This window comes from Culex quinquefasciatus, chromosome 3, assembly GCF_015732765.1.
Source record: "Culex quinquefasciatus strain JHB chromosome 3, VPISU_Cqui_1.0_pri_paternal, whole genome shotgun sequence".
NCBI lineage: Eukaryota > Metazoa > Arthropoda > Insecta > Diptera > Culicidae > Culex > Culex quinquefasciatus.
Window position 1 is genome coordinate 194,030,918 of NC_051863.1, and position 11,036 is coordinate 194,041,953.

At 36.1% G+C, this 11,036-nt stretch overlaps 2 protein-coding genes across 3 annotated transcripts; both read left to right on the top strand.

Moving 5' to 3' along the window:
* The first annotated feature begins 212 nt into the window (after positions 1-212).
* Positions 213-1,538, top strand: LOC119770655 (protein shisa-5-like). Of its 2 annotated transcripts, none has more exons than XM_038265947.1 (3): positions 213-427; positions 625-771; positions 843-1,538. In XM_038265947.1, the coding sequence occupies exons 1-3, from the start codon at positions 424-426 to the stop codon at positions 1,103-1,105; spliced, it is 414 nt and encodes a 137-aa protein (XP_038121875.1). In that variant the 5' UTR covers positions 213-423; the 3' UTR covers positions 1,106-1,538. The 2 variants fall into 2 exon arrangements, with proteins under 2 accessions (XP_038121875.1, XP_038121874.1); XM_038265946.1 differs by having other exon boundaries at positions 216-427; positions 840-1,538.
* Positions 1,539-5,339: 3,801 nt separating this feature from the next.
* LOC6030963 (splicing factor 3A subunit 2) lies at positions 5,340-10,767 on the top strand. The gene is made up of 4 exons (XM_038264954.1): positions 5,340-5,627; positions 5,787-5,985; positions 6,057-6,222; positions 10,001-10,767. The coding sequence occupies exons 2-4, from the start codon at positions 5,880-5,882 to the stop codon at positions 10,206-10,208; spliced, it is 480 nt and encodes a 159-aa protein (XP_038120882.1). The 5' UTR covers positions 5,340-5,627; positions 5,787-5,879; the 3' UTR covers positions 10,209-10,767.
* The last annotated feature ends 269 nt before the right edge of the window (positions 10,768-11,036 follow it).

An 11,036-nucleotide genomic window follows, 5' to 3' on the forward strand; every position in this document is an offset into this window, starting at 1 on the left:
CTCTTCCTATATTCACAACTCGGCAAATCTAGTCGAAAAAATAAAACCTAAGAAATGATGATGAACAATCTCCTTATAATTTTCTTCACTTTACGTTATTTTGAGCACAGTGCCTCGTTTTCATGCAACATTTCGTTCAATTCGTGGTGTTTCTCCTTTTACGTTTTCCCTCCATGTTTCTATGCTCAGCCAATGAATGAATGACAGCCGGGAAAAGGGGGAACAAAATAAAAACACAGAGAGAGAAGCATAATCGTGATGTGGTGTTCGTAGCAGTGATGCTGACTCAAAGATCAATCTACCAGGCAGATATCAGTGACTTGAGGGGACGCGAGCTGCATACACCGGAAGAATTGGTCAACAATTAGTCATCGTTTCGGAGGGGTAAAATTACGTTTCGTTGAAGATTTTGATAGTGGAACAATGGGTATGTGAAAAAATGTTATTTATTGATTAAAATTGTTTACCAAAATTTTACCTGTTGCATGATTTTCTTCATTTTCTTTTCAAAGAAGAACAGATTTTTGTGTTTCTTATGTTTTCATGCTTCATGCGGGTGCAAGAATCAGCACTCGATACAATGTTGAAAGTTCTTTGGTTGATTTTGCATCGAAAACATTTCAGGTGATTTCGACGACGACGATTTCGATGTTGGAGATTTCTTCGACATCATAATTCCACTGCTGACGAACATTTTGATTGTGGTTCTATGTTTTTGGCTTTGCTTCAAATGCTGCAAATGTCGTAGAAATGAAGGCGCAGTTATTGCCAGTAAGTTTGCCTCTTATGTTTATCAAAAAAGCCCGATCTAATCAATTTCCCTTCCCTAATCAAACCAGCAGCTCCAGCGGTGGTCATCACATCGACCCAGCACTACCCGGCCGCAGTAGCAGCAACCGGACCAAACCCGGGGGTCGCTCCGGCCGTGTTCATGCCTCCGAATGCCAACGCCAGCACAGCCGGCTATCAACAGCTGCAGCAGCAGCAAAAACCAGCAACTGCTCCGCCTTTGATGGACTTGGCCTCGCAGGATCCGCCCACCTACGAAGAGGCCGTCGGGGCAGGCCAGCAGCCGCAGTTTAATCCGCACTACCCCAGGCAGTAGATTCTCCGGGGGTTGGAAACGATGCCCGAGAAAATGAAGTGTCCTTTCACGGTTGGGTATTGTACTGTGCGTGAAAAGCTGTGGATTTAATATAACTAGTTCAAATGTTTTGTGAAGTATTTGCTTCATAGAGTTGATCAAAGTTTTAATTGCTAGGAAAATAAATTATGGAATTTATTTTAAGAACGTAAAATGTCTCAAATGCATAAAAGTGAATATTTTTAATTGATCACTAAAGTTGTGTTCTTGTAGATTATTTGCTGTAGGTTAAACATAGTCAACATTCAATTTGCAATCAAATCAGAAGAAATGTTTGAGATAAATCACTAAGTTAGTATATTCTTTATCAAAAATAGTTCTCACTTGGCTTCATTTTAGTGTATTTTTTGGATGCCTTCATCCAATTTTTGAATTGATAAGTTTGAAGAAAAAATAAAATATGAAAAATAGAACACTTCTTTTTCCATTTATGATAATATTGATACATATTATGGGAACTCCTGTGTCGATTTGTAGAGAGAAAAAATTAAATTAATCGATCGCACTCAAATCAAATCAAATTATTCGCTCTACAGCATTGCCTAGGCGCGTTCTCGATTGTGAGATTCCTAATCGAAACTCGGTGTCCGAAGGCTTGATTGTTGAGGTAAATTGCAAATCTCTTTTTACCCCTAAGCCATCCCATCCCGGGATTCGAACTGAAGACCTTTGGATTGTTAGTCCAACTAAGAAAATGACAGGGTGGCCACTCAAGTCGGGAAATCGGGAAAAAGTCGGGAATCCAATAAAATCCGCCCAAAATTGGGAAAAAGTCGGGAATTTATGATTTTTTGTCAGAAAGTCGGAAAAAGTCAGGAATCCCAAGGATAGTTGCTTGATAAAAATAACTAAATCTAAAATTGAGCATAATTTTAACGATTATGGCTAGCATTAAAGTAGCATAAACGTAGGATTCTAAATATTTGAGTTTGGCAATGTTTTTTTGTTGTAAATATTTATGTTTGTTGAACTAAATTAATTTTGTCATTTCAAATATTTTTTTCCTATTGATTATAAAATTATGATGAATTAAAAAAATGTAATGGACTTTTCCTAGCAAAACCCATTGCATTGCTGATTATTGAGAAATTTTTAACTTCTTAAAGCGTAAAATATGTGAAAAAATTGGGTTTTCTCCGTGTCTTCTAATTAACCCTCATTCTTCAACTTTCAATTTCTCCAAAATAATGATTCGATTTTAACTGTTAATAAATGAAACCTTTGTGAAATTTTATGCTCTGTTCAACAAAAATAATACCTAATTTGGACATTTTGTCCTATTTTTAAAAAGATCTTAGAGCACTTATTTTGTACATTATCAAATGTAAGATTGCTGTGAAATTTGAAAAGGATTTTTACAATATTTTTTATTCTTAGTCCCTTCCGTAGAAAATTTTCAAGAGTAACTTTTCAAAAAAGTGAAACCTTCTATGTAAACAAGCAGCCTATCCCACACTTACTCAACGTGAACTGTTACTAGAACAAGTTTCGCCTTTTGAAAAGTTACTACACGGATAGAAATCCTGTAAGCAAATCCGGTAACACTGTGTTGTTGAATTCGACAACATGGAAATCTGGAGTTTTTTTTTGAAAAGGTCCAATAAACCAAATTTCTAGTTATTTATTTGCTTTTTGGGTGTTTTTGAAACCGCCATGAGTATCAAAAAACACCCAATAAGCAAAAACTGTAAATTGGATTAGTTGGACCTTTTTTTTAAAAAAAACTCCAGAAATGTTTCCAAAATAGTCAACATATTTCTAGATTTCACTGCAAATGTTTTCAAAATCGATAACATTGTTGTTCACAATCGAGAAAAAAAATGTTGACGATTTTGGAAACATTTCCAAATATTACCGGATTTGCTTACCAAATTTCTATCCGTGTATGGAGTTAACAGCTATTGTTGCTCCAAAATTGATTATATTATAATGTAACACACCATTTAAAGGAGATTCGAAGCTCTGTTGCGTATGTGCCTCAATAAAACTTATTGTAACTTGATTATCAAAATCATTTAAACCGAGTTGAATTTAATTGAAAAATGTAAGATTTGATTCTGTACATATTTTTTTCCGAAAAGTGCTTATCTTGCTCTACATAACATGTTTTGAAAAAATATTCTTGTAATCATAATTTATAGTTTTGCTGAAGACATCAAAACGAAAAATATAAAACCCCTTCTGATACTGATTTTCGAAATAAACACATGCTTATTCTGTATGACCAGCCCGGAAAATGGTATAGAAACTTGTATGGATGCAAAATGGCGAATAAAAAGGTTGAAAAAGTAACACAAAATAAGAAATTGTTGAGTAGTGCTGACAAGGAAATTCACAAAAAATCATCAGCAGACTGATTTTTTTTGGAGAATTTCGGGAGCGATTTTCTTTTGCGTGATTCGCCTCCCCTCTCTTTCGCGGGTGAAGAAAGTTGCAAGCGAAATTGATTGGTTTGCGATTATTCCATCCCTGGTCTGGAGCAACATTTGAAAAGGGCGCATACGCATTTTGACAGCTAGATCTTTTTTGCAAATTATAGAGAACAGGTCACTATTTAACATAACCCGCAGTGTTGGAAGGTAGCTGGAGATGTCAGCAATATTTAAGTTTTATGAAAAAGTTAGTCTGAGAATTAGCAAAATAGTTCAAATCATCAAAATGCTTATCCGCCCTTTTCTCATCTTGCTCCAGATGGCAGCGGCCACCATCCATGCCAGAGGCCACAGGGAAAAAAATGCGTCTGCCAGAGACCGGTCACTGAAATAAAAAAAAAACATCAAATAAGCAAAAGAAACAATTTAAACTTAATATTACTTACCAACTTTTACATTTTTGAAGAATTTTTTTGAGCACGGTCTGGCGTCGTCGGTCCGGCAGCAGGCAAGGCAGCAGGTCTTCACTGTGCGCCGTAAATTTTCATACTAAAATAGTCACGTAGAAATTTGGCTAACTCGAGAAAAAGAGGTGCGTTGAAGTTACATTTCAAAACACATAAAAGCTACATAAAAAAAACCTAGTGGAAAAATACCATAAGGTTTTTCACGTAGCTTCAACGTGAAAACCTTTTTTTTTTCAGAACACTTTCACATTATTTTTACGTGTGTCACGTAAAACGAGCCTAGCGAGGGGAAAATCCGAGTTACGTGATTTTTCAGATAGCATCAACGTGTGGATTATTTTGAGTGAACTATCGTCAACTGGGTTGATTCAGGACTACAGGGACAGTTGATTTTAGAGTACAGTCCAGACTCGATTATCCGAAGGCCTTGGAAAAATTTAACTCCGTATAATCAAATCATTGGATAATCAAGCCACATTTTTTCCGCAGTCTTATTTTTGATTTTCGAGCTAAGGTATGATCCCTAAACTACGCCAATGTGATTAAGAATTTTGGAATCCAAGATGGTGACCAAAATGTTAAAAAAGTAAGTAAATCTTTCCCAGTTCCTGAGAGGAACACCCTTGAAGAGTATCGGGGCCGGCAATTAACAAAGCGGATTCAGTGGCAATTTCATTCTCAACATAATGTTAACATAATAAGGATAATGTTAACATTCCATAGGTTGCCTCCCTAAGGTGTCGTGATAAGGACCAGCTTGTGACGATACACTACCTTCCCTTCACTAAGCAATCGATTCCAGAAGGGAAAAAGATCACCAGTTGTGTTGGTCCGAGCCGGGGTTTGAACCCCGACCTACCGCTTACAAGGTGGAAGCGTTACCTTTGGGCTACGTAGCTCGGTCAAGGGTGACCAAAATTGCAATGATTAAATATTTGAACTATGCATTGTGTTATTTAATAGGCGATCAATATTAAATTTTTACTGAAATGAGCTCGCAGGACTTGAATTTGATGTTAAAAGCTAGAAAATAAAAAAAAAAACGAAAAAAATAATGTATGATTCGATAATTTGAAGTCCCATACAAACCAATCGATAATCGAACTTTGGATGATCGAATCTTTGGATAATCGAGGCTTCGGATAATCGAGTCTGGACTGTATTTTCATTTTATTATTGTGTTTTTTGTTCTTTCATTTATTTATTAGTTAACATTCGAACTAGTCTATAGTTGCATACAATATTGCATGCAACTTGAATACTTTCCTTATTGGAAGTACCAGTTGCCAAGAATAAAATGCCCTTCTAGAAATAAATACATTCGTCTGCTGGAGAACCGTCATGTTAGCCGTGGTGCGCCAAGCTTAAGTGGCAAAAACAATCAAAACAGGCCGAAAACATCAATCTCGGCAACAGATACGGCGCGGGTTCGGGTTCGACTCTCGGTGCTGGTAGAACAGCGAGACGAAAAAAAAAAAACCCAATGTGACTAATCTAGTGCGGAGTGCGCAAGCAATCGTACGGCCTTTTGATAGCGTCGATTGCATCGAGTTTGCTCAAGAATTAGGACTTGAGTCATCGCAGCAAAGAGTGTGCGGGAGATCTTATCGTGGAGGTATTTTTGGACCAATTAGATACTTGCAGGTATGTTCTGAAAAATTATCGTGCTACAGCTCAGGACAGCTGCACTTGAAACCATAGCGCTTAAGCCAGTCGTGACGACGACCTTGTTGCTTAGCTTAAATTAATGTTTGCGTCTCGAACTTTGATTTTTGCTTCCTCTCTTGCTTCTTCTTCTTACAGCTGGTGCGTAGCACGACCACCACTTGAAGTGTTTGATCGTCGTACATTGAACAAGTGGTCTGGTCTGGTCAGCCACAGTCACCCCCCTTCACAATGGACATCTTCATACCGATTGTGATCTGCTTCATACTGTTTGTGTTCTTCACGCTGTGCGGCATGTGCTGCAAGCGGCGTCGCGACGCAGGTGCCGTCATTGCCAGTGAGTATCGAAATGCAATTCTGCTTATCTGGTTTGTTTAATTAATGCATTTTTGCCCTTTTCCCGTCCAGCTCCGGTCGTTATCACGTCCACGCAGCACCACGTAGGACCGTATCCGGTGTCGCAATCGGTGGCACCGCCGCTGACGGCCAGCCAACAAGGGGTGGTCATGCAGCAGCACGGAACGGGAACGGGAATGTATCCGATGCCACAGGCGATGCCGCAGCCGATGCCGGGGTGAGTTTTGTGCGAAAGTTGCAATAGTGTAGATCTGCTCAGTAAAAAATTGTGTAAATTTGGAAGGTTGAATATTACCTTTTTTATGATGTAATTTTACCTCAATTTAGACTTCAAAAGCGACGTTATAACAGAAAAGTGGTAAAATTACACATTTTCAGAGGAAAAATTACACATTTTTTCTGGCCTAAATGATGTACCCCTTCCCAGATGTAATATTACCATGACTTTTTTTCTGTGTGCATGAATATTCAAACATTTTGCAGCTCTTATAAAAACAGTTGCTCATTTGAATTATTTTGTCCATCAACATTATTTTTTATAATGTTTTCATTATTATTTTGTTAGAGTTATTTAAATCTCCCAATAAATCTGACTATTGTGACTAATTTATGAAATGGTGAATCAAGTGAACAACATAATATTTTCCATTTAAATAATTCAATTTAAACTAGAAAGCATTCTAGTCGAAAGTTTACTTTCACATTCACACCTCTGAGGGCCACAGAAGTTGGTTTGTTTGAATCATATCTACTTTCTTTTTCTAGCGAAAGTTTTATTTGCAACTTATAGCTTGTTTTCAAAGGCCTACCGCCCGCTGACAGCTAACATGTTTTGCAGGAACTATGACAACTAGGAAGCGTTCTTTTATAACGTAACGCAAATATAAAATTTTCATACAAATTTAAAATATTAATTTTTTAGCTTATTAAAAATTTAGCAATTTTTAAAATAACGATTGAAATAATTTAAAACTTTGGCTTTTCTTTTTAGTATCGTTAATTAATTAAAAGAATTAAAAGAGCTATTTAGCTGTAAACAATTTGCAAATAGAAGACCAAACAATGTGTTTCTTCCAATGTGGTCCCAAAGCCCTATTTAATTTAATAAGTACGACGGTATAAAACGCGACTAAAATCCATTGCTGATCATATTTTTCACGAAGCCACGAAGTATTTAAAAATATCCACTTTAAATCCATTGCGGTCGTACAAAGGGTCATTGTACTCAGAAAACCCGATTTTATCCCACCTGGGGTGAGATAGAGCCTTTCTTACTAAAGAATATAACAATGGTAGAACTTCTTTCAATTCATAACATCGACTTTGTTTATTTATAACGTCAGCACAAAAGGATGTGAAATAATACAAAAAAAACCTTATCATGAAAGCAAGGTATTATAAATGATGTGTTTTCCAAATAAAATCAAAAACGCAATTTTCATCATAAGAATATTTTTAACCGTACAAATTCTTAATCAAACAAGAATTTATGACAAAGGCGAGCATAGCAAGCTTCCCATGCGCTAGTGATAACGCACACCGCGGTTTTGGTTTTCTAGTTTCAGTATGAGCCATAAAGCCATCTAGCCATAAAGTAAAGCCTATACCTTTCTTTAGTAAGAAAGGCAAAAATAAGCTTTATCGTTGCAAACAATAATATCACAAATTTATGCTTAATTCATGCTTGCCATTTCATTAGGGCACATAACTTTTTAACCAAGAGTGTGCCCCTTTCACACCTTCTGTAAACTGTCATTTGAGTGAATGGGATACACTATGGTTTACAAAAGTTATGTGCCCTTTTGAAATGTTAGGCTCCAATTGTAGGACCCAATTGTTTTATTTTTAGGCTAGGCCCAAGCGTAACTTGAGGGCTGAAGTTAAGTTAAGTTAAGTTATTCCGGGGAGACGGTAATAACAAAATTCATGCCGTTTCAATAACAAATATTGTTAAAATAACAAAAAGTGTTATGGAATCTTCTTAAAAAAAAAACCATTACTGCATAAGGGTTTAATAACAGTTTATGTTATCATAACAAAATTTGTTATTGGTCTGATTTTGGTTGAAAACAACTTTGGAATAACATTTCTTGTTAAAGTGGTGTATGCATTTCGGAAGGAATCGGTCAAGAAAAATTTCAAATGGGCAGCAGCGGCAGCGAAAGCAAGCCAGAGAGGGTGAAGAAAAGCCCCATGAAAACGCTCCCTCTCCTTTGTTCTGCTGTTCGTAAAGCTGGTTCTTGATCCCTTTCCTTCCGATCTCCATACTAGCCATATGGAATAATACCTCCAACTGTTATTGGGATGATCGGATTAGTTGTTAAAATAACGAAAAATAATAACAAATATTTGTTAGAAGAATAACTAAAAATGTTATTTGTCTGTTATAACAATAACAATCCAATAACAAAAAAAAATTTAGCAAGATTTGTTGTCTTGTTTTAAATAACACAAAATGTTATTGGCCTAGTGTTTTCAAATCTCAAAAAATGTTATTCCGAAGTTGTTTCCGTCTGCTCGGGATTATAACAGTTGTGTTTTATATTTTTTATTTATATACAAAAAATACCTTTTTGATTTTCCTTTCCATTGTAATAAATTTCTAGGAGACAAAAGTGTACTTCAATTACTTGATTTTGATTTTTCATGGAAATATATAGCTTTATTTTGCAATATAAACTAGCTCTATTTTATGAATTTAAGATAGAAATATTTTCACAGCATTTATTTATTATATTGAATGGAAATTGTGCATTTGTGAGAATGTGTTAGAGTGCATTTGTTTTACAATGAATATCATCAAAATTATGTACGGTTTTATTTTTTCTGCGTAATTTTTGTAAAATTAAAATTTTTCAGGATTTCGAAAAAAACGTATTTTTCATCGAAAACAGAACACCAAAAAAGTTTTAAAAACTCTGCAATTTTTGGGGCCTTCACTATGACCAAAGATGCTATTTTGTGTCATGGGTTCACCCATACAAGTCTCCACACAATTCTGGCAGCTGTCCATACAAAAATGGTACGTAAATATCCAAACATTTGTAACATTTGAGTCAATTTTCTGATCAATTTGGTGTCTTGAGCAAAGTTGTAGGTATTGGTGAGGACTTTTGAGAAAAAATAAGTTCACGAAATAAAATTAATTTATGGTTCAAAAATAGTATATTGAAACAAAATTGAAATGAAATGTGAAATTCTAGAAACAACACAAAGATAACAATTTTTGATTGATACATTCTGAATCAAGATTTGAATGGTTTTCTTAAACAAACATGGCCGCCAAATGGCTGACCTGAATGAAAGGTATCAGGAACCTCAATGTTGACAAAAAGGACTTGAAAAAAAGAATGTTTTTTCTACGATTCATTCTTCGGACTGGTCACACTTGAGTTCGATAATATTGAATATATGACATCCAAATTATGCTCATCTTAAACAAATTTTATCCTCCCGGGAATATAGAAAATTGAATATGAACGCAGGATAATGCATTTTGAAATGTCTTTATTATGCATTTCACTCTATTTTAAATGAAATTATTTTTTGTTTGTTTTATTTGTTGTCTTCTTATTTATCCAGTTAATATTGACTACATAAGCTTTAAAAAATGCAAATTTCATTCAACAGAATGGTAATCTTCCCTATCTAAAATACATACAGTTTAAAAATATCACCAGTTAAAAGCGTTTTGATTAGCGACACTTTTGTCTTTCCGCTTTGCAGCGAAAGCGATAAGATTTAGCAAACAGCAGCAGCCAACACTCGCGTGTACGGCTGTACGCCTTACTCGGTTGGCCTTTTGTTGTTGAGTTTAGTTTGTATATCAAAGGGCAGACGAATGATTTGCCCAGCTGGTGATAAATTGGTCGGCAAATTAGCTGTTTGAGTTCGTAATTGATCATCGCTTTATTGTGTAGTGTGATTGAGGGTTGATAAGGGACAGCTGGTTTACAACACAGTGAAAATTATCTTATTTTTCTTTCCATTTTCAGCTACAACCCGGCTGGACCGGGCTATCCACCCCAACAGTCTCAGCTGCCGTACCCGCAGCACCCGCAGATGCCGATGCCGATGCCCATGCCCGGAGCGGTCCCCCCGATGGCAACCCAAGCGACGATGAACCCACCCAGTTACGACCAGGTCGTCACCGAGGGTTACGCCCGGCAGGCCCCCTTCAACCCCAACTACACCGGACAGTAAGCTCCGATGGACGACGAAGTGTGTGTGCTGGAGAACTGACCAAGCAGCAGCAACCGACGCGAACAAACACTTACTTTACGAACTAAGGCCATATTAATCCAACCAAGGACTATAACTAAGTTAAGTTGAGACTCATCCGTTTTTTTGCAACATCAACAAAAATGAACTTTTACACGTTAAAATGTTTTCCACTACGTCACGCCTCGCTGTGAGCGAACTGAAGATGGATTATAAACCGAACCTAGTGTAACGAAAGGTGGTGATCACAGCCCAGTACATTTATTAATAGAATGGTGATTACCGAAATCAGAGCAGTGCTTCTGTAAATATTTACTACGTTAGGATGCTTATTCATATTTCAACCATAAGTGTTTCGTTTAAGTTACAACGCACATTAAATCCATCGATCAAATCAAAAGAAGACTTTTCGTTCTGTCAACAGGAATAAGAATTCCGGTGCGATGAATCCTTGTGACGATTGTTGTGCGATATAAATGTGTAAACGAGATTTAACAGTATGAAATAAATGGAATCACAATGTTTTGTGAACTAAACTAAATATCGTATTCTTGTTGTATTGCCTTTTATAAATCACAAAATTCCACAAATTCAACATTCCAACAACAAAAACCATTGAAAATGCATTACACTAAGTTGATATGGAATCATAAGTTTTCAAAACAAGTAAAACTTGATGAAAAATGATTTTTGCCAAATAAAGAAAGAACTGTTTGGTTTTGTACATTGAAAATTCAACAAAATTCGCATATTAAATTGATTGCAGATCATTGCATTTAAATTTCCATGGAAAATTATCCGAATGTTGGT